Source organism: Myotis myotis, unplaced genomic scaffold (assembly GCF_014108235.1).
Source record: "Myotis myotis isolate mMyoMyo1 unplaced genomic scaffold, mMyoMyo1.p scaffold_m19_p_7, whole genome shotgun sequence".
NCBI classification, from domain to species: Eukaryota; Metazoa; Chordata; class Mammalia; order Chiroptera; family Vespertilionidae; genus Myotis; species Myotis myotis.
In genome coordinates, this window is record NW_023416379.1 from 75,694,518 (window position 1) to 75,719,241 (window position 24,724).

The window sequence follows — 24,724 nt, forward strand, 5'->3', positions numbered from 1 at the left end:
ATATTCTTCTTTTAAAAGCAGATGATTTAATGATTATATTACTTAAAGTAGAAATTGTGAAGGTTAAGAACATAACCTCATTTAAATTGGAGTTAGGAGGGCCTACAGGGGAGTTCTCATGCACTACCTCTCCTTGTCAATCCCATCTCTAACAGGAAGATGTTTTTCTCCTACTACTCCAGCAGGAAGAGGGATTGTCTCCTGGCCCAACAACCACTCAGCCAATGACAGACTATTATAATTCAGCCAATGAAAAGCCACTATACTTCGAACTCTCATTTTCCTCCAATGGACTCTATTTACAACATCACCTCTGAATCCCCCATTCCCTCTATAAAAACATATTTGTCTCCTTTTTACTCTGAATTTGTGCATGGTTTGCCATTAGACCATGTGTCCCAAATTGCTGTGTATTTCTGTCCCTGAATAAACCCATTTTTGCTGGAGAAATCTGGCTATCTATTTAAGGTCAACCCATCAAATGCATATAAATTAGTGAAATTCAAAACAAAAATATTTCCAGTAAAGATAAATAAGATATAGTATCATTTTAATTTACTTTCTCAAGGGATTAGAATGTTAACTTGGTGGTTATGTTCAGACTTCAGATGTTTGGATTGATAGGAAACTTGCTTTTGGATTCTTTTTATTATTTTAAGATTTTTCAATAACATGGCATTTATATTCAGAGTTCCTTATCTCAATTGCAAACGGAATAGTGAAAATGGATTTAAATTTTTCTCTGAGATGGCTTGCTGGTTCTGTTTGCTGGTTTAGAGCCCTACTTGTTTGACCTCAGACCTCCACAGTTGCATAATGTTGATTACCAAAAAATATATCCCTGAGAAATTTGAGGGCATGTAACTTTCTTCTATCTATTAAAATATAGAAAACAGTTCAAAATCAGAAAGTTTATCCTGATAACTAATAGGCTTCCACTGACTCTGAAAGATTATAAGAAAATAGCTTATCTGCTAAGCAAATGATAGTCATGAAAACTGTGCTTAATCTTTAAAAAGCAACGTGTTCTGACAAGCTTTAATTTCATAGTACTATTTGCTCTTATTTAAAAAATTTATCACAGGAGCTTGTCCAGTATGGGCTAGTAAATAGTCTAAAATCTTGGAAAAGAGGGTCAATAACCTCAAAAATCTTTAAAATAACAAAGATCTTAAAAATCCTATCTAATAAAAGACAAAAATGGTAATTGACTGTACCTTCGCTACGCTTCCCATTGGCTAATCAGGGCGATATGCAAATTAACTGCCAACAAAGATGGCGGTTAATTTGCATACTAGGGTCCAAGAGGTGGAGCCAAACGTACCCGAAGCCTGCCGAGCCGTGAGGCCTCACGGCCCCGGGATCAGCAGAGCCGCGAGGCCTCACGGCCCCAGGATCAGCGGAGCCGCGAGGCCTAACCACCCCGGGATCAGAGGAGCAGTGAGGCCTGACGGCTGCAGGGGGGCGGGGGGGGGGGCCGGGGAGAGCTCTGGCCGGAGCCCAGCCAGAACGAAGGCCTGGGTCCTGGGGTGCCAGAGGAAAACTGGTGCCAGCATCCAAGGGAGGGAAGGCCTATTGCATGAATCTCTTCGTGCAACAGGCCTCTAGTATTTAAATAAATATAGTGACATAAAGACATTTCCAAAAATACTTCAGAAATATATATGCCATCCATATTATAGCTCATGTGACCTCAATATTTATTGCAACTGGGGAGAAACTAATATATTTTTCAATGCTTTGAAGGGAAAAACAACACTAAGTTATCTATTATGATATACATTCAATTGCAATGTATCAATTTGCAGAGTTAACATAATTATCTCTGCAAACTGAATAAAGGTAAAAATTCTTTCTTATTTTATGTCACTTTGATTTGGTGTAAGATAAACATAACATTATACCACAGTTTTCCAGTATGGACTTCAAGTTCCTCAGCTCATTAATGTACATCAGAGTTCCCAGCAGACAATGACCAGACAGAGAATATATTACTTTCAGAGTTTCTCTAAATAAATAGCTGCCACATTAAAAAGAATATATATCTCAAATGGTCATGATTAGTGTTCAGTTTCCAGTTAGTGCTAGCCCAAGAACTCATAAGACCTACTCAGTTTCATTTTGTGTCACAGAAGTGCAATGCCCCATAGCAAACCAGCTGTGGTGTAGGTTGATGAATTCTAAGTTTACTCTTCACTAATGTATTTTGAATTTTCAGTTAACCAAACAGTGGTTCAAAAATATATTGTGTCCCCAAACAGAAATTAGCACATGTTGGTACTTGATATTTGTTATTTTACCTTTAAAAGGACTCATATATATATCCTTGACTTTTGCTCTGTAGTTTTACAAAATACAATTGTACAATTTTTTCACAGAGCATAAGAGAGTACAATTTTAAAAATACTCATGCTTCAGTTTGGGAAATTGAACTGATTGTTCAACTCATTCAATAAAAGTTTGGACACCTACCGTGTGCCTGATTCTATAGCTAATTTTTAACAACTGAAATAGATTAGTGCTTTCTTTAATGTAGTTCTGCTAAAGGAGTTAACACAGCAAAAACATCAAGTTATTTGAGAGGTTTTGGGGAAAAACACGTTACTTTTGCAAAGCCTACATTTGACATCAGCCTCAGAACATTGTGTCTCCCTAAAATGATTGCAAAGCTTTTAGTTGCTTCTCTTACAATCTACAGTGTCTTGTAGATTTCAGGGATCTTGGTTTTACATACTTCATAAATGCATACATTTCACATATTTCTGTATCTTACTGACATGGAAGAAAGCAACTCCATGTATGTGTACATCCTAAGAACCTTTTTAGATCTAAATTTATTTATTATATAGTATCTGTAACTAAGAACTAGACACTTTATAGCTTAAAAACCCGTAGCTTTTTTGTCCATACACTTAAAAATGCTAGAGTGATCTCAGGAAACACTTTAGAACCTTTTGTTATAGTCTCCATAGTGCCTATCACAGTGCTGAATACATAGATAACTCTCAGTAACTTCTATTTAATTAATTTAAAGAAAATTTGTACAGTTTAATATGAGCTCTAAAATAGAGTTTCTAGATTTATAACCCAACATAAATATTTAATAAAGAAGACCAAGGCCCCAAAAGGGAAGTACCTCAGGACCTTCCTTCAGAATTTTACATGATCATGCTTGATTTTATACCATTTCCCCACAACTCAGGAAATAAGTAAGTAAATCTATGATTTATTTACCAGTGTAAACCATATCTACAGAAAAAATTAAGGCACAGTCCTATTAAAAACAAAGAAATTTTCACCAGATTTACCAAAAACATATCTCTTTTCAGAGATTAAGGAAAATTTAAGTGTTTTGAACTTTATAAATATGTCAAATCATCTCATTCACAGTCCCTAGATCTTAGCCTTCATAGACATATGGTCTCCTGTGTGTACATATATTATGAAGAGAATGAAATCTCTACCATTAGCAGGGACCTCACAACTCTCTCAGATATTTGCAAGATATAAAAAGTGCAATCTTCCCATGTATCCATATGTATATTTCCTAAAAATAACAGGCATGGTTCATACATATGGAGAATATTTTAACATGCAAATGTGGTATACTATTCTGGTGCTTTCCCACAGTTTCAGAGTTTTCATTTAGAAATAGAAATAGTATTACCTTTCTGGCTTCTTTTATCATTTTCCGAATAGTTTCCTTAATTGTAAGTAGCTGTGCTCTTGGTGGATGAAAGAGGAGGTCTATGTGGGTACCCCCTAAGAGTCCCGGCATCACATATGGCCAGCCTAAGTCAAGATCCGGAGCTTCCACATCAGATTCAATGGGCCAATAAGTCCCTGAAGATGAGGTATCATCGCAGGAATTGTCAGTACCATGGGTTGTACTTTGTGCAATTTTCTGGACATTTTTCAAAATATAATTAATTTCTTCCTCAGCTAGAAAGTCTGATACTCGCTCCTTGGCAAGAAATTCTTGGTATGCTTCTAGCCCATGTTCAATCAGCGTATCAATGGCTACGCGATACCATTCCTTGTAGTGAGGCTCAATGTAATTGTCAGATTTACACTCATCATTCAATGAGGACAGCAACGACGAAGTCTCCATGCTGGCAAGTGCTTGACAACAGCACTGTCAAATGTCCATTTGTGCAGCAGCAAGAGGTATCTGGGTGTTTGAAAAGGAGAAAATTAAGATCAGTTAGTGCTCTGTAATCAAAGTTTTTTTGTTTTTTTTTGAAGAGGGAGGTCTTTTAAAAAAAAAAAATCAAACACATATTTTATTGATTTTTTACAGAGAGGAAGAGAGAGGAATAGAGAGTCAGAAACATAAATGAGAGAGAAACATCGATCAGCCTCCTCCTGCACACCTCCTACTGGGAATGTGCCTGCAACTAAGGTACATGCCCTTGACTGGAATCGAACCTGGGACCTTTCAGTCCACGGGCTGACGCTCTATCCACTGAGCCAAACCAGTTAGGGCTGTAATCAAAGGTTTTATAACCCATGTCAATTATTAGTTTTTACATTTACTCATTTCCATGACCTGTGGGTTAATATGACATACATTTCATATCAAAAGTGGCATTAATTGCACTATAATTCAAAAACTACCACAAATAGATTTTTTTACAGACTATTCCTTGATTTTCCATTTCAGGCCTCTACTTCCAGTTTTTCACCTAAGGAAATACACATTTCTTCTCTCACATCCAGAGAGTCCATCCTTCTTAGCTTTAATCTGATACTACACAAGGTAGCATCAGTTTCTATAAGCCTATTTGATGCTAATATATATATATATATTGAAATCAGTACCAAGCCAGCCATTAATGTAAGTCTTCACTGAGTACTTGTTATGCATATAAGCACATACTGATGAAACATAAAAATCACAAAATACTTGCTTTCCAGGAATTTAGTAATTATCAGAAGAGGCAAAATGCACACACAAAGCTGTTTGTTACCGCTTTGAACACAGCCATATATTGCTAAGGGCCAAAATGAGTACTGCCTGCTGTCAATGCCTTCAGATAAAAGCAAGTAGAAATCTAAATGGAATACAGGAGTTATGGATATCCCTTTGTAGGGTGTGGGCTTCAGCTGAACCTGGGGTACTAAGTAAGAATACAATCACGTGGTAAGAATGAACATTTTCATCCCACACAAGACTGAAAAACACACAAAAAGCCCAGAACAGGTATGAGCTTGTACATTCAGGACTTAGTGAAAAAACGTGGTCTGCTAGAAAGCAGGTTCCTTTGAGTAGGAGTAGGAGATAATGCTGAATAGCCACAACAGAGCCAGGTGTGGAGGGACACAGGAGATTTCTGTGACTCCACAAAACTTGTGTTTAAAACAATTAGTCTGGCAGTGGGGAGTGGAGGAGAGACAAGTATCTAGTCTTTCAGCATTCAAATACCCAGTGAAGAAGCGACAAGTGTATTCAAGAGATGATTCAAAGCAAGAACTCCTGGGTTTTGATAGTTTGACAGCATAGAGGTAGTGAAGAAATTTAAGACATTAAGATAATCCAGGGTTCTCTCCCAGGAATCAAAATCTTCCCATTCAAGCTCACACCTCATCCTTCACAAAGCCCCACAATGAATGTTATGCATTCAATCACTCAGTGTGTGAGATACTGGATTGGACTTTATCTCATTCAAATAAGGGCCTTTCCAGGTTTTGAAATCATGATCTCCATTGTGTGGATTGAAATAAAGTACAACTTGATGATGTGCTACAAGTCCCAAAGGGCTAATTTGACCAAAAACGTCTTTGTCAGTGGCCTGGCCCTAATTTCATTTTTTAAAATAATTTTAAAAAGTTTCCAATTACAATTGACATACAATATTATGTTAGTTTTAGACATTTATATAACTTACAAAGTAATCACTCGGTACGTTTAGTACCCATCTGAAGCCATACATAGTTATTAGAATGCAGGGTGGGGCAACATTAGGTTTACACGTTTTCGTATGGAAAGCCTGGCCCTAACTTTATTTATTTATTATTTTTTTAAAATATATTTTATTGTTTTTTTACAGAGAGGAAGGGAGAGGGATAGAGAGTTAGAAACATCGATCAGGTGCCTCCTGCACACCTCCCACTAGGGATGTGCCCGCAACCCAGGTACATGCCCCTGACTGGAATTGAACCTGGGACCTTTCAGTCCGCAGGCCGATGCTCTATCTACTGAGCCAAACAGGTTAGGGCTTGGCCCTAACTTTAAATTGTCCACTGAACTCAGCCTTTTCAGACTCAGGCCTACCAAATTTCAAATCAGATTTGGGAGGGTAACCTAGGAACTATTACCATTTGTTTATTCCTGAGCTGACAATATGTAACAGAAGCCACTAATCATACAAAAAGGTTGGAAAGAAATGGACAATAGGGACACAAGTTTCGTTGGGCAGGAAAGGACCAAAAATGATCCAGCATTTACTAGGCAGAGCTGAGGAGCAAAATTAAGAGTCCACTTTACTATTTCAGCGGAGACGATCCTTTCCCTATCTCTAGGCTCAGAATTTTCACCGTCACTCTAAAAATATCAAGAACCTAAAGATTAAATCTGACATAAGAGTAAAGACAGAATATGTTCATGCTACTGGCATATACTGGGTAGAGGCCAGGGATGCTGCTAAACACACATGACAGCCACCCATATTAAGGAACTAACTGGGCCAAAATGTCCAGGGTGCCAAGGTAATCTTCAACTTGCTCACTTCATATGCATGGCATCATACTACTAATTAATGACCTTTCAATGTTCATTAAAGTTCTGTTACATGTAATATCCATTTGTAACAAAGAAAAAAAGGTTTGGATCTACTTAACAGAATCAATCCATTTGATTAAAGTATACTTCCCTAAGGTTTAGTGAGGTGTGATTTTCATTTAGTAATTCTAGACCATGACAGGACAAGCATCCAGTGATTACATGAAAATCACATGTATTATCATGAAAATCAAATGATAGGTAACTGCTGGTTGTTAAAACACACACACACACACACACACACACACACACACACAAACAAACACATTATGTTTTCTCAGCACTTATTTCTTAATTTTAAAAATTTAACTTTTGAATTCCCATAACATGTGGTATTAAAAACCCATTACCTATTTGGAAGTTAAAATGCATAAAGTACTTTTAAAAAATGTGTTTGTTTTTGAGCTTCATCTATGCAAAATATACTTTACTACTGTAAAAAATTATTTCTTGAACTATGGGTAATCCAAGAAATCAGAGGGCAAGAGAACTATAAATACAAAATAAAACCACAAAGACATAGTTGAAAAGTTAATCATGGAAGATACAATTGAAAATGAGAAAAAAGCAAAACGTTATAGGCCTAACCAAATAGCAATGCCAGATACAAAACCGAAAAATACATGATAAAAAAAAAACCCTTCCATGCCCTGGGCATGGAAGTTGAGATAGCCTGTACAAGGATTAAGATAAGAAATAAATACACTTGATATTGTCGTGCTAAAGAAGTAATACTCTGACCACTGTCTAGAGTTATGCATAAATTTGCATTTCTAGAATAACCAAAAACAAACCAAAGGCTGTTTTGTTTAGGAACAATCTATAAAGAAATTTTAAAGGAGAACAGCAAGGTAATGGCACTTGCATGAATGGGTACTGCAATAAAATAGCACTTGTATTTAGACACAGACTTAATTTGAACTCTTGAGAGTTCAATCACTGAACATTTGAAGGGCTTAAATTGAGGGCAAAAATTAATTGGGTATACTTTTAGACATATAAAAGCACATTATTTTATTAATAACCATTAAATACTCTTAGAAAGTACATGAACATACATGATAGAGTTAATGAGTAGAGAAAAATAAAATCTTGCTATGATGGAAAAGCTGAACAAACTGCCTGGCTCACCTGCTAGTTAAGTGACTCATTCCAGGAAAATAGTTTTGTATAGAAAGAGTTCACATCCATGCCTCAAAACCGTTACAGATTGCACTTGATATTAAATGTTTAATGCCATTTTTGGAAAGTATAATTTCCAAACATTGAATATGTAAATACAAAGGATACAAAACAAAGTATAAAAAAATTAGATTTCAAAACAGTTTGGCAGTTTCATTTATAAAACTAAATATGCAAATGCTATGTGATACAGCAATTGCACTCTTGGAATTTATCCCAGAGAAATAAAAAAAATGTACCTTCACTCGAAAACTGTCCATTAATGTTCTAATGGCTTTACTCGTAACAGCCCCAACTAGAAATAACTCAAATGTCCTTCAAGAGGTGAATATGAAACAAACTGTTGTACACTCATTCTACGGAATACTAATCAGCAATAACATGAACAAGCTATCGATCCATGTTATAGCCGCCCTAGATGGATAGCCAGAGAACTGTGCTGAGTTAAAGAAAAAAAAAAAAAAAAGGAAAAGAAAAAAAATCAATCCCCAAAGATTAGATGCTACATGATTCCATTTATATAATATTCTTGAAATGACAAAATTATAGAAATGGGGATCAGATTAGTGGTTGCCAGGGTTTACTCACTGAGTCATTCTAAGAAAGGTGTGTAGAGGAGGGAGAAAGAAGTTACTCCAAAAAGGCAACAGGGATGATCTTTGTGTTGATGGAAATGGTCTGTACCTTGACAGTATCAACGTCAATGTACTGATTGAGATATAATATTATGGCTTTTGCAAGATGTTACCACTGGGGGAAACTGAGTAAAAGATACAAGGAAGCCCTAGCTGGTTTGGCTCAGTAGATAGAGTTGGCCTGTGGACTGAAAGGTCCCGGGATCAATTCCAGTCAAGGGCACATGCCTGGGTTGCAGGCTCAATCCCAAGTAGGGGGCATTAAGGAGACAGCTGATCAATGATTCTCTCTCATCATTGATGTTTCTATCTCTCCCTCCCTCTCCCTTCCTCTCTGAAATCAATAAAAATATATATTTTTTAAAAAGATACAAGGAATCAACTGAAATATTTCTCTCAACTGCCTGTGAATTGACAATAATCTCAAAATAGGAAAGTTTAGAAAACAAATATTAATGAGCAATTTCATGGACCTTGAATAGAAAAACACACACAATATATAGAATCGAGAGTGAGAGCTTATTTGTAGGGTCAGACTGCCAGGTTCCAAGCCAGCTTGCCCAATTACAGTGAAGCTCTTGGACAGGTCACCAATGCCCAAAGCCTGGGTTTGGTCATGTGTAGAAAGAATAACAGCAGTCTTCACCTTACTGAGTCATTGTAAAGAGTATATGAGGTAAATCACTTAAAGTAAATGCTATTAACTTTATTATTTTACATTTAAACAACCTATTAAAGTAAAATTGCCATAAAGACATAAAAATGTTTGATCATAAAGGTCTTTTTAAGATTCAAAAGAAGATAATGATTCTGTCATACCATTAACATTATCACTCGCTATTTTAGCAACTGAAGTATTGAATAAACAGCCAAACCTAGTGTCAATTTGTTTATGGTTTTTGATCTGATATTCACTGAGAAGTCTTCTGAAATAATAAGTCAATGGGAAAATGTTTCAAAGAGAAATGACACTGTTCTTAAATCACAAGTAGTTTGAGGTTATAATTACTGTATGTAACTAGTGTGCAAGCAGAAGACCCAAAGGATTACAGCTGCTAATGTCTCTGAGTTCCCTTTTCCAATTTCTGTCTTGGGCTATTTTTATTCAACTACTGAATACTGTTATGGGTTGAAGTGTGCCCTCCAACAAGATATGTTCCAGTCCAAATCCTCAGTACCAGTCATGTAATCTTATTTGGAAATGGGGTCTTCTTTTAGATGTAATCCAGTTACAACGAAGACATATTCAATTAGAGTAGGACCCAATCCAATATGACTGAAGTCTGTATAAGGAGAGAGTTGCCAGGGACAAATCCAAGTGATTCTGGAGGTAGAGATTGGAACACTAAGGACTGACAGCAACACCAGAGATAAGAGAAAGGCAAGGAACAGATTCTTCCCAAGAGCCTCCAAAGAAAACATGGTCCTGATTCAGGACTATTTACTAGGACCTAGAACTGTGAGAGAATAAAGTGTTCTTTTTTTGTCCAACTTTGATGTTTTATTTTGTTTCAGCAGGAACAGGAAGCTAATACAAATAAAGATTGCCTTTACTTTTAAAACTTAAACATTTAAAATAAAGGAACCTAATGAAAAATTAATTTTCCATTCAGAAATAATTTCAAGCATTTTATCTGGTTTATGTGATGACATAAAACTAGTTCTCTTACTTAATTTCTATGTTAAACATATTTTATTAAGAACCATTTCACAGTCTTCCAAATACTAAAGAAAAAATCTCAAATCAATCCTTTGGATAATTGAATTTTTGATATTTATCAAAATGTCTACCTACAGAATATGAGAAAATGTTTCATAAAGAAATGTTGGGAACATCTCTGTCTCATGAAATCATAATCCATGGTCCACAAGAGTTGAAAATCATGTATCTCTCCTTTCTTCACAATATTAGCTACCAAAATTGTGTTCGCTTTGAATCTGATTGTCAGAAATTTAAGATGACAATTAAAACATTCAAGAAGCTACTATTAAGTTAAAAATTCACTCTAATACTTAACCTGTCAAGTACAATTTGATATCTAATTTGGCATCCAAACTTATTAAAAAATTCTAAGCTGGCTTCACAATAACACATAAAAAATGGCCAAATGGCACAGATCACAGGGTATAATTTTTGGCAGGCCAAGGAATACATGAACATACAGCACACACAGTCCCAGGGTGGTGAGTGCAAACATCTCCGTATGCAAATCACTGGGATCACCCAACCCATCAAACCTATGAAAAGGATACACCTAAACACTCAAATTAATTTCATAAATCTCAAATGAAAGCTCCTCTTCTGATACCTGACATTTCTTAATTTCCTTAAATTGATGGGTGGGGTGATGTTATATCACTTTCCCACCAAAATAATTCTAGGGTTTATTTATATTGGCTGTTATTCAATATATTTAACAACCACTGTCTACACTACAGTTCAGATATAAAAATATAAAGGCCTCCAATATATATTAATGACATTAAAACATGTGGAAGCACTGACTATCATGTGGAAGCACTGAGTGATCTGGTAGAGAAAGTCATAGAAAAAAGCAATAAACCCTTAACTCAGAGCATATACTCTATAGTCAAAATGCAGAGGAATACTCTATGCATGCAAGTGAAATTAAAGCAAAATACTCTTTTACCAACAACCAACTACTCCTGAATTGTATTCCATCATGATGTTAGCATTCCAGGAGATTAAATGATGGGGCTGTATCTTGCACTTTGCCAAAGTGCTCCATCTTTCCCTGGTTCTGATCAATGTGTGTAATAGGAACTAAATGAGATAAAAGGTTTCAACTTTATATCAGCCATAAAAACTGCTAAAACATAGTTAGGTAATAAAATCCTTTCTTACTGAATACCCTCTTTCTGTATGTATTCAAGCAGAGGACATATTTTTGACAGAGTCCCCTAATGTGCAACAAGTTGGGTTTGGGGACACCCCCATTTCAAACTTCTAAGATGATATTTATGTTGCCTACTGAAAAATTCTGTGATGCCAGAGACCTGCTAACTTTGCTTGGAAATAGGGAGATGCTTAGGAAAGTGTTTCTTATTCTGGTAGGACAAGGAACTGCCTACTATCCCTTACCCTTCTTCCCTGTTTCTTCTGAGTCAGCCTTCATAGTTTGGTTTCTTTTCTTTTCTTTTTAAATTTAAATAAATATTATGCCCACCTATTACCAAATGCAAAACAAACAAAAAACTCAAGAAAGTCAAAAGCTGCCTCTAATTGTTTTAAGAGCATGGAAAAAAATGCTTATGTTATGATGCTATGTGGATAACAAGCAGACTACCACTTCTTATGCATTAGTTAAATGCACTATTCTCCACCTTCTTTACTAGACTATAAGCTCTGTTAGCACAATTATTAAGGCTCAGAACATAATGGTTAAATAAGCTAATAATGTACTGCTGTAATAACTTAATGTAACAGCCTGAGTGTTGATAAATGTATGATAGGCACCCAAAATGCTGAAATATAAATGTTTAAAATATACTACCAAAAAGAACTTTACAACATTGAAGCACATATATGTTAATGTTAAATGGAGGTTAAGTTTTTTGATGATACAAAATGTTATCTATTTGTAAGCAGAAACCCACTGAGTACTATAAGTGATTAGATAAATCCACAGATCACTGCCAAAAAATATAAATACTGATTTCAAAAGAGCACTCTGTCAGAAAAATAAATAGCATTATCAAGTGTTGTTTGAAATGTAAAATTATGTTAAACTCATTTTGTGCATTTGAATTAGTTTTAATAAATAAAGTTCTAAGTCTTAGTCTTATATTTTCAACATAAACGGTGATAAAAATTAGCTGTACAGCATGACCCATTTCTCCTAAGCTTTTGGTATCAGTTCTGTTATATGAACTTATATCAGCGAAAGAATTAAGTGGGTGTTTAAGTGAATTATGAGCATAGATGTTCATCATTAAGGTGAAATTGGAGGAAACTAAATATTCCAGAGCAGCCCTGAGTTTACAAATGCATAGTTTACAACAGAATAAAACAGAGCAGTGCCAGGCTTAAATTTATCCCATAAATCATCCAGATCCTAACCCGAATTGTGGTTTCAAGAAATACGTCTCTCTCTCTACTCTAAAGGTAGGTAAAACTTGAAAGAGGATCAGGATTTTTTTGTTGTTGTTTGTTTGTTTTTTGAGAATGCTAGAATGCTAGGGGAAAGGATCTTAATAATGACTATTGACAGTGCTGACATTATCCAAGAATCACTGCAGAGAAATCCTCAATGCCTCGTTCTAGGACAGAGGGAAGAATTTCCTTCAAATGCCTTCACAGCTACTTATTTTCCTGTTGTCCAGGCATGGACTTGGGAACTTTAGTTATCTCTATTGTGGAAATTAATAAACAGACATCTCATTTAAAATGGGTTCCAGAGGCTAGAAGGGAGAATTCCCATGCATGTGTCACTTAAGGCAACACTACTGACCCGACAGGAAGAGATACCACTGTACTCCCTCAAGAGGAGGAAGATTCCCCCTTGCCCAGTAACGGCTCAGCCAATGGAAGACGGCCATAATTCAGCCCATGAAAAGTCACTATCCTTCGAACTTTCAGTTTCTTCCAATGGATTATTTGTTTACAATCCCTACCAATTCCATAAAAGAGCCTTCCTCTCCTTTGTTTCTCTGGACTTGCACTTGGCCATTGGATTGCATGTCCTGAATTGCAATTCTCGTTGCACTCAAATAAATCCATTTTACTGAAGAAATATCTGGCTATTTGTTTAAGGCAGTGGTTCTCAACCTTCTGGACCTTTAAATACAGTTCCTCATGTTGTGACCCAACCATAAAATTATTTTCGTTGCTACTTCATAACTGTAATGTTGCTACTGTTATGAATCGTAATGTAAATATCTGATATGCACGATGGTCTTAGGCGACCCCTGTGAAAGGGTCATTCGACCGCCAAAGGGGTCGTGACCCACAGGTTGAGAACCGCTGGTAAGGACAACATGCTCTCCCCAGGATAATCTCATCAAGTTTTATTGCATGAAATAATTTATATCCAGATGAATTGCAAAACTCCAGACCTGACTGTTCCCCTAGGTTCCAGACATATATTCAAGTGGTTTCTGGACACCTTCCCTAGATATCTAACAGGTTTTCTTTCTTTGCATTTAACAAGCCACGTTAATTCTTATCTTAGAATCTTTGTGCTGGTTGTCCCATCTGCCTGGAATGTTCCTTGTTTTCATTCCTATCTTACTCATCTGCTGTCTCCTTACAGAGAGGTCTTTCAGATTACCCATTTTAAAAACAACCCACCCTCTCTGCCATGCTAATTATATTTAACTTGTGTCACTTATGTAAAATAACTGGCTTTAACTTACAGCACTTATGTAAAATAACAAAGGTATCTGTTTGCTTATCACTGCCTGTATCCCCCTCACTAGAATGGAAGTTCCTCAAAGGCCACTAAACTGGTATATTCTAATTTATCAATGCCCCTGTCATATTGGTTATTGCACATTTTGAGTATCAAGGCTGTCTTGGATAAGGCCTGTTGTCTTGCATTTTAAGTATATTGGGAACTATGTTCCATTCTCTCCTCATTGGGTAATCACAAAGGAGAAAAAACTAGGGTTCTATCTATCCATCTATGTACCTACCTACCTACCCACCTATCCATCCATTCATCTCTCACTCGTTTGCCTGCCTCTCTACCCCACTTTACAACAACTATCCACAGTTCTCTGATAACCATAGGAAGTGGAGTCGTATAATTTATAACAAAGACTTTATATATCTATATGAGAGCAAAACAGGCAACAGGGGCCCCATGGCGTGAGATGTTGAACATATGTCATATGCACTAAACTATTTAAGACAATAAAAAAGTCAATCTTGGTACACTTTCACATTTACAGAGGAACAGGTAATATAGGAAAACGTAACAAATATATTTGCTCCAATATAAACTATTAAAGTGGCTTTCTGAATACATTAAACAAAACAGTTTGCTTCATCTATGAAAAAGTGAAAGTTTGCAAATGAAATGCCTTAAGAAAATGTATTTAGCTTTGGTATGTGGGGAACAGCTAAAAAGTCTACTGTTATATTCAGTGGCAAAAAAGCAATCTTGGACTATTATAAAGTAGAGCTTTAAAAACAGTAATATGGTTGTGAAAACTGTGTAAGTGGGAAGAAATTTATTTGATTAAAATGCCAAAAAATATTAAATGTCAACAATATACCTAGCCAGAAAAGATTAATTTCAATTTGCGTAAAAATCCACACACATAATCAGAACATCTAAAACAACCTCAGTGCCTAGCAATCCTTTATTAGTCTTTTCCCTTAGAATTCACTTTTAATCAAGCCTCTTTATACAGCTATATCACAGTTGAAATAAAATGATGTTTTATTTTTCCCCCAGAAATTTAAAAAAAAAACAAACCTGATTCGAAAACTACCCCACACTAGTTCAGACCTTTAATTGTTTCCAAAATAATCTGTATTGGCTCCTCTCACTTGTTTATAGAACACTAGCACACGCTGAAATGAATCAAGATATAAGCAAATACATCTTTAAATGTGTAAAAAGCTGCTGGATTTGTATAGATGGGATTACATGTGAACCTGGGTTTCCTGTAATCTCTCTTCACAATTGTGTTTAAGTCCTCTGACAATGGTTCTAACCTGGAAGACTATAACTGCGACACAGCTGATGTTTATAAAACTCTAGTCACCTTTGCCTAAACCAGACCTGAACCAGAAAAGGCACCTGGCAGCCCTTGTTTCACTTTCATTTGTCCTTAAGGCCCATCTGAAGAAGGCGATGGCTTGGCCACATGGTATCATGGCTATCACTGGTGACTTTCTGTCCCGCACAATTTACTTTCGTGTGTGTGTACACTTGTGCAGGTGTGTGAATCTTGCTCTTTCCACTCTTTGCTGGTCAGAGTTCTGATTTCAAAGGCAGGACTCACCTCTTAGTCTCTCAACTTAGCTCCCCCCATAAATGTGGCTAGTATTTAGCAATTCCTACAACATGCATTTTGAAGAGGAAAGACCTTAGCATTCTTTGGAAGGTGTCATCACTGATTACACTATGACTATCCTCTCTTTCTTCAGTTTTAACCATCTTCTACACAAATCAAGAAAATTACATGAAATGTATAAAAAATAAATTGAACTGTTAGGGGTCTCCCTCCAATAATGGTACCACTAAGTTGTGATATTAAAATCAAAGATAACAATTAGTTTCTTTAACTCAAACACTGAATAATTTTATCCAGTCATTCACCCTATGTGTGATATACAAACACACCTACTTATGCTCGAGGGCTCCTGTCCCAACTTTCTGGGGGATCACATTTTGGATCCAATATCCTTGAAAAGACTTTATGCATTTTTAATTTTTTTGTGTGCTAACTCTTCTACAAATAAGATTTAATCTGCTAAAAGGGAGTAAATATTCTCTAAAAACAAATGTGGAATTTAAAATAGCTTGAAGATCCTTTCTCAACAACAGGGCTCTGAATCTAGGCTTTGAGTGTGTTCCAGAAGTGACTGCATTCTGAGATCATACTTGTAGATATGAGTGTACTAGAATTCGTCTAGTATTGCACAAATAAATGCTTTTGCAATAGAGCACTTTTTATATTACTTTCAATATATATAAACTGACGGGTTTTGGGTTTGTTTGTGTTTTTTTTTTGCCTGATATTAATAGACATAGCAAATGTAGAATTTTGCTATAATTTTAATATTCTTTGGTATCATTTTACACTGAGATTTTTTTTAAAGAAAAGTCTAATTAGTTCTTTTGACCTTCAATTTTTCTGCATTGGACACTGATACTCAAAGTACTTTTTTGTGTGATAAATCCAGTCTTTAATCCACCAATTAACAAATGTTTCAATGACCTCCACAGTGAGGCTATCAGCATATCAATATGCAGTTTCAGGAGTTTTAATAACATTACCTTTCTTTTTACAGTATGATGTGCACTCTTATTTGAATACTTTCTTGCAAATTGAACTTGCAAGATTTTGGAAAATGGAAAAATGAAAGTCTTCATGCTAGTGATACAATGTTTATCTAATAAATTGACTTAAAAAAATGGAAAATCACTGATGTGCCAAAAGAGGTAAATCATTAGTTTTATCAGGATGATCATTGTACACATGCTCCATTGCTAATGGCAAATACATTTTTTTAAATGTACAAAATGACAGAAAAATATTGTAGTTAGCATTTAAAGTATAACTGGACACTTTATTTATAATATATTTTAGCTACTGGAGACTACTATTCCCCAAATTGTATAAGGTACCAAAATAAAGAACTATACTAATAGAAGAGATGACAGATAGAAATTAAAGAAAACATAAATGAATAAATAGTTGAACAGTTGGAGAAATAGACAAATAAATAGAAGTGTGAAATGGGAGAAGAGGGAAAAGAAAGATTAAAAAAAATAGAGTAGAAAAAGAAAACAAAAGGATGAGGAGATGAGTAAAGAAGGCAAGGGGTGACAAGGGATAAGAAAGAAAGGGAAGAGAAAACACTGAGAAGAAATAAAGGACAGGAAAGACAAAGAACAAGAAGAAACAAAAAGGGGCCAGAAAAGATAAGATCAGACAAAAGGAATAAAGGGACAATATAGATGAGAAAGGAAAGAAAGGGTGGAGATGCAAAAAAAACAACAACTGGGGAACACTGTCAATAGTTCCTTACTCTAGAACAGCAGTTCTCAAACTGTGGGTCGCGACCCCTTTGGGAGTTGAACGACCCTCACAGGGGTCGCCTAAGACCACCAGAAAATACATATATAATTACATATTGTTTTTGTGATTAATCACTATGCTTTAATTATGTTCAATTTGTAACAATGAAATGGGGGGTCACCACAACATGAAGAACTGTATTAAAGGGTCGCGGCATTAGGAAGGTTGAGAACCACTGCTCTAGAAACAACTTTGATGTATTTCACTCTTCTCTGATAAATAACTCAAAGTTAAATTTGAGAAAAACACATTTTTTAAAACATCAGGAAACAACTGTTGAATGAGTCGGATAAGACTAAGCATTTGGAGACATGTGCTGTTAAGAATTAAAGCCATCCATTGCTTGTGCATGTATATAAATAACAGCGTAGGCAGGCCTTCCAGTCGACTGATTCTATTACAGCCAATGAGGTGGAAGATGCCACTTTTTAGTGCTTTGAAAACTGCCTTTTCTTACCCAAGTGAGTAATGGTTATATAATTAGAAAAGCAACCTGATGACAAAAAGAAAACTAAAACCCTTTGAAATGAAAATTTGGCAATGGATGTGGAAATAATGAGCTTCCCAGTGATACTTTGGGGAGGCCTTATAGTTAACGTTATTTTATGGTACCCTTGATTAGAAGTGACCTCAGAGAATTTCAGAGCAGACTGTGACACACTACTGATCATGTAGTCCAAACCCTTTACCACACCAATAAAAAAACCTGAGAGGCCGATTGAATGTAAGTACTTTCTCCAAAAGCACAACTAATTAAGGTCTGTTAATGTTCTATTTCTCAATTAATGAAATATATAATATCTGATGAGACCTTCAGAGAATATGAAGGCAGTACTAAGTAAATGGACCTGATCCATTAATTTCTGTTTGTACTTAATAATGGTTATTGGGAACCCAACAGTGAGCTTCCTAAGATTCAATAACAGTATCTTGCTACCTTCATATTCCCAGAGTGGAACACATTGTTGGTACACAACTGTCAATACACACATTTAATGAATGGATGGAGTGCAAGAGCGCAGTTATGACCTTGAGATATCATGACTCCTTAGCTTGTGTATAAACTCTTTAAAATGAGCCACTGACAGTAACACAGATATTACACCTGACCCTGCACCAGTACTCAAGAGGTTGACCATGACTAAGGGATGGGAGCAGTCTACAAATTACTTGACACATAGCTCAAAAGATAAATGTCATGTGCCTTAAGGGGACAGCTGGCCTCACTCCTAGGGACTTTGTGAAAATAAAATAAAAACAAAAATACAAACTGGATAGTAATTAGAGATGTCCCCAGAGGAAAAGATTCCTCATATCATTCACCATCATGTTATTCAACACAGACGTACCCAATGGGTGGGAAAATTCCTTCTATTTGGACCATCTCTCCAACCCAGGCTTATCTTCCTCACACAATCATAGCTGCTGAAAACATCTTTTGCCTCTCTAATTTCCCACCCCTATTTCCTGGGTATGTTAGCCTCCTGACACCCTAATAAACTCTCCTCCCGAATCTTCCAGCCAATATGCTTCCACTCTACTTGACCTCCAAACTACCCTTTCTACTGGAGTTCACCATTTCCCCAGCTCCTGTATCACCACCCCACAGTATTCAGTCTCCAAGGCCTGGCAGTGCCCATCCCCCTGGGATCCCTACTCACCCTGGTAGGGTGTGACAGACACCTCAAAACAGTGCCAATGCCCATTGGCCCACCCGTAGGAAAGAGGCACCACCTGAAGGCTTCAGCACATTTTCTCAGAGAAATGTGAGCGGAATTATCTTTTTTTTTATGGAACTTAGGTGTTAGTTGTACAAAATTTAACTTTTTTTGAAAGATAAAATGGTATCTTTCAAATCCATAACCATCATTTAGAACTGTATTTCCATGCTGGAAGGGTGGGACAAGGAAGAGAATGTATTCTGATTTTCAAATGATAAACTCACCAACAAAGTTCTAAAATACATTACATTTCCAGATGAGAAATACTTAAATGAACAAAAGTACACTTCAAAATTAACAGTAACATTGTGTTTAACAAATTGTGGATTGTGAAATATCCCTGGAGCACTCAATATTTTGCAAGTTACAGAGGGAGAGACATGTAAAGTTACCTAACTAGCTAAACAAGGCCAACCTGTAATTTTACAAATAATTGGTTAAATTAAGCTAAGTGGGGCCTTTTCAAAAGGCCTCCGCCAACCAGATTTATGTTACAGAAGAAGCCTGCTTTCCTGGGGCCACAGTTTCACCACAATATTCCGCCAACTTAATGTACAATGTTAACTCTTGGAAACTCTTTACTGAGTAATATAATTGAATGGGAAACAGGTAGATGAGTTGTTGCAGGGTAAATTGTGGTCAAGAAAATACTCAGTGTATGAACCTCCACTGTAAACTGAAAGGAGCTCTGGTACCAGGAGGGGTTTATAATAAAACCAATAATAAAATTAACCCATCCCCAAAGCATTTACTCAGTTATAGTTAAAGTAATCATCTCCAGAGAGTAATCACAAGAGACATCACTGAGTCAGCACCTGAGGGGCGGTTGTCTGCATCTGTGCAATCCCTTTCAACAACTGCTCCCTTGGTGATGCTTCCCACAATACACTCGGAGCATCTGCGGTCTAGAATGTGCCAGCTGTGAAGGCAGGATCCACCCAGCCCCTCAGGCAGGCTCTGTAGGGCGCAGTCAGCACCAGTCATAGATGTGTGCACCACGTGTGACCTAGGCCCAAAAGCAAGGGAGGTGGAATCTGGAGCTGGAAAGTGTGGGGCTCCTACCCTGCTGGGAACTGTAGGAAGAGGGGGAGAAAGCCAACAAAACAAAGGCTCACCCACACCTCCCTCCTTTATCCTGTTTCACACCATCCTCATTCTTAAGCTACTTTGAAAAAACAGAAAGACCAGCTTTCTCTCACAAGTCCCTTTTGTCATTATCCTATGGCTTGTCAGGGCGGATTCAGCCAGTCATGGATTTCCCTGGGGCTCTGGCACTTGTTGGGGATGAGAAAGGGAAAGGGAGGTGCCTGTCCGTAAGGAGCCTGGTAAGGTGTGCAGCATGCGGGGATCTGGATGTGAGCTGTTGAACATGAGTCGGGCCTTTGCTGCCTGCCACCAGCGTGGCTTTTCTTTTCTTTTCTTTTCTTTTTTTTTTTAGTGTTCTGGCCTCCTTGGTTCTCATCTACACTTCCAAGTCAGAGACCCTATAACCTCATCCCTTCATGATAGTCAACACGCTATCCTGTGTTCCCATAACCTCAGACTCCACCCTATAAAGCACTATTGTCTCTTTACAGGCCCCAGGATTTCAACAACTAACACACACACATTATCTGCCTCCTCACCCACCTTATACATATAGGGAATACTTCTCCCGGCATGTCACGAAGACCAGGACTGAAGTTTCCAGTACCTTGCCAGGAGCAATCTCCGCTAGTCACACTCCCTTTTGAAGGTGACCACAACCTAGAACAGTGGTTCCCCAGATCGGAGACAGTATATCCCACAAGCACCTGGCCAGCAAATCAAAGGCACGGGGAAAAGCACGGTCCACCACTAATCAGGAGGCAGAAGCGGGATTGGATACAGATCAAAAAGAGATTTTTCGCAAGAAAAACTTTTCCTTTTCCAGTCCTGCTCCTCGAGCGAGATCTAAAGACCACCCCACGCCCCCCTGCAGCCTAAGCTCCCCACCTTTTCTCCGTACCGCCCCCCCCCCCCCTACACACACGCACCTCCACCTCCACCTCCACCCTTCCTCCCAGGAGGCTCTTCCAGGCCCCTCTCCACGCGTCCTCTCCGCAGAAAGAGGAAACAAACCCCACGTCCACGGCGGGCAACGCCTGTCCCCGGGGAAGCCGAACCCACTCCGCCCGGGACTTCACTTTTCCAACTTCCTAACTCCCTGGCGCGCCCAGGGAGGAACGAAAACAGACTCCGCGCCCTGGTCAATTTCCGACCCCGCGCGCGCTCGCGGGGAGAGGTCCCTTCCCGTCCGCGCGGCCCCGGTGGGCGCAGTCCCCGCCCCGCCGCGCGCCCCTCCCGCCCGCCCGCCCCTCCCGCCCGCCCGCCGCTCGCTGGAGGGGAGCCGGGAGCCCCGCTTACCCCCAGGAGCCGCCGCCCGGAGCCGCGCCGCCGCCGCTTTGCCGCCCAGGAAGCGGGAGCGCGAGGGAGGGGAGAGGAGTTACCTGCCGGCGTCAGGTCGGCGGCGAAGCTCCGTCCGGCCCCCTGCGCGCCCGCACCCCCGGGGCGAGGTGCCGAGCGGAGCGAGGGCGGGTGCGGGGACCAGTTCCAACAAGCCCGCGGTCCTGTCACACCAAACTCCGTGCAGCCAGAAAGCGCCTCGGAACCTGTCTGAACTCCAACACCCAACCCTCCCCCGGCAAAGTCTGGAGCTTTCTTTCCTGCCCGCCCTCCAGCCAACCCGGCAATGACTCCCAGTCCCCACGGTCCCGGGCGAGCCGAGACCTGGGAGGGCGGTGGCGCTCACCTGGGAAGAGGGTGGGCCTGGCGGGGCCGGGCTGTGCTCCCGTTCCCCGCCCTTCCTGCGCTCCGAGTGCACCCAGGGGAGGCCCAGGGGCCGCAGGGTGAGAGCCAGGGTCCCACCACCCTCGGGAGTGGGGCGGATGCAGCCCACACTTGATCATTCGCATCGGCAGCCAGCAATGCAGACCCCGATCGGACCCCCTGAGAGTTAGTTTCGGGTCTTGGAAAAGACAGGAAGTGGAAAGGTGGAAGAAAGAGTACTTGTGCATTTACCTTTTTCTATGGAAGAAGAATTTTAAGTATCATTAAAGATTTGGTTCCAACGTGGGACTGCCCTGGTTACTGACTTGGAATGAAAAGACACTGTTTTGCTTTGTTTTGTTTGTTAATCTTTACCCAAGGATATTTTTTCCATTGATTTTTAGAGAGAGTGGAAGGGAGGGAGGGGGAGAGAGAGAGAAACATCCATGTGACATGATCAGTTGCTTCCCGCATAGCCCTATTGCCAGGGATCAATCAAACTTGCAGCCCAGGTACGTGCCCTTGACCAGGAATGGAACCCAGGATTTTTTGGTTTGTGGGCCTGTGCTCTAACCACTGATCCACCGAACAGGGTGAAAAGACACTTTTTGAAAAGGAACACCTGAGTGATAGCAGGTCACCCTAAGTCAAATGCTATGGGTCAAATGTTATGGCATTAGAAACTTTATAATTTGGTTTTAATATAAAAACAAGTTAATAAAATTTGTTTTCATTTCCTTGTCTACAATTCAGTAAGTAAATTATGGGTTTCTAGTAATTGTATAACCATACAATTGGTTAGACTATTGTATAACCATAGTCTTCAAGATGTAACTATTAGCAGCAAATGGTAAAAATGCAGCCTCCTGGAGGAAGAATGGAACTAAGGGTAATAATAGGCATGTTAAGCTTCCAGCATGATATCTAAATTACCAAAAATTGGTTAAAATTAATTTTATAGCTATTTTGTTCTGAATAAAACACTTGAGGAATACAAAACTATTGGGATTCCAACTAGGTCTTGACTGGTGAGGGGACTTCCACAGGAGAATGAAATTTACATATTCTAGATGGTGAAACAGCAAAGGCCAAAAGCAGAAAGTAAAAGTGCCATTATATGACTCACTCAGTGTATATTCCCTACGTGGCACTTTATTTGTTGGTATGTTTTTTCAGTGTTCAAAAATAATTCTGGATGTTTCTTAAAGGAGCAATATTTGTGAGCATTTTGAGACCACAGTCACAAATATACACTTATTTATAAAAACAGCAAGAATATTTAGACTCAACAAGTTAAAATGGGCCCATGGGAACTCTAATTTTATTGATAGGCATACATACATAAATCAAGGGAAATCACAAGGAAGGATATCTACTACAGTACTAATTATTCAAAGCAAATGAGAGGACAATGTAAATGAAGAGGGGCCATTCATTAAAGGCACTATGGGAAGGGCTTTCCATCCTTAGTGGGATAGGAGAATGTATAAAATTGGCCGAACCCATTAAGGAGCCTACAAGTTAGGCGAGGAGAGAAGACACGTGCACAAGGAAAAGGGGCTAATTAGTACAAGCCAGTGTCAGGAACTTTAAGTGCAAAGGACTCCAGTCCTTTCAGAGGTAAGAGGAAGGAATGATTAACTGCTTAGATCACTGGAGTATGCTGGCAAGACTTCACAGAACTGCTGGAATTTGAATTGGGTCCTGACAGATGAGCAGACTTGACAGGAGTCTGAGACTGACATCTGACTACTAGATGCTGAATGTACAGAGTAAAGGCTGGACATGAGAAAGTTCCAGGACCATACAAAGCAATTGCCAGATCTGGCCATGGGCATGGCATGCTGTGTGTGGAAGGTAAGTTTGGGAATCAAGTTTAGAGTCATTTTCTCACCTACAGAGTGGGATCAGTATTATTTACGATCTAGGATTGTTATGAGAATTATGAATTAGAAACAGTTTATGTAGAACCCTTATCACAGCACCTGATATATGGTAAGGCACAATAAGCGGGCACTATAATTATCCTGGGGGTCCGGACTGTGAAGGGACCTGGTTGCAAGGTGAAGAACATGGACTTGTGTCTACTGATGGTGTGAGATAATGACTCATTTCACAGCTGGTGACCTTTAGTAGAAATTCTAGGAAGTCAGGAAGAGCAGTTTGGCCCAGCTGTGGTATGAAAAGGGTGACAAGGGAGGGAGTAATGAAAATGAAAAAGAGGAGACCAATTTGAGAGCCAATTAGATTGAAAATATCATTTGGGGTCAGAGTGAATGTGAAACTTAAAGGGAAAAAAAAATAAGAAATAATGAGTTTCAAACTGCTAAAAGTTATCAGTGGAGGGAAGGAAAGAGTATACTAGCCATGTGTGTGAAAAGTAGAAACAGGCAGGAACAGGGTCATGTCAAAGGTTATTATTTTTTTAAAAAGATATTTTTATTGATTTTAGCGAGGAAAGGAGAGAGAGAGAGAAAGAGAGAAACATCAATGATGAGAATCATTGATCGGCTGCCTCCTGCATGTCTCCCCACTGGGTATCGATCCCACAACCTGGGCATGTGCCCTTGACTGGAATCGAACCTGGGACCCTTCAGTCTGCAGGCCGATGCTCTATCCACTGAGCCAAACCAGCTAGGGCCAAAGGTTATTTTTAAGGTACTGGGGTCCTCTCTGTATAGGCACTCAGAGAAAGACGGTGGAGAGGAAGAAGAGAATAGAAAGACTAGTAGGTAAGGAACAAGGTCCAGATGGTGTGAGCAAGGAGACAAAAAACTCAGGTTTTCTATATGAAAAAATGACCTTAAAAATCCTCAGCTCTGATTTATTTTTACAATAGA

The 24,724-nt window shown here is 38.6% G+C and overlaps 1 protein-coding gene across 2 annotated transcripts in view; it reads right to left on the bottom strand.

Annotated features, from left to right (window-relative positions):
- Nucleotides 1-21,792, bottom strand: part of FAM83B (family with sequence similarity 83 member B) — a 74,717-nt gene extending 52,925 nt beyond the window's left edge. Inside the window, exons 1-2 of one of the 2 annotated variants that reach the window (XM_036318259.1) lie at nt 21,566-21,792; nt 3,668-4,171 (exon numbers count right to left, since the gene is read on the bottom strand). In XM_036318259.1, coding sequence (XP_036174152.1) covers nt 3,668-4,111 — 444 coding nt within the window. In that variant the 5' untranslated portion in view covers nt 4,112-4,171; nt 21,566-21,792. Of the gene's footprint in view, nt 1-3,667; nt 4,172-21,482 lie in introns of both variants that reach the window. The other variant, XM_036318258.1, reaches the window with a different exon arrangement.
- Nucleotides 21,793-24,724: the final 2,932 nt, after the last annotated feature.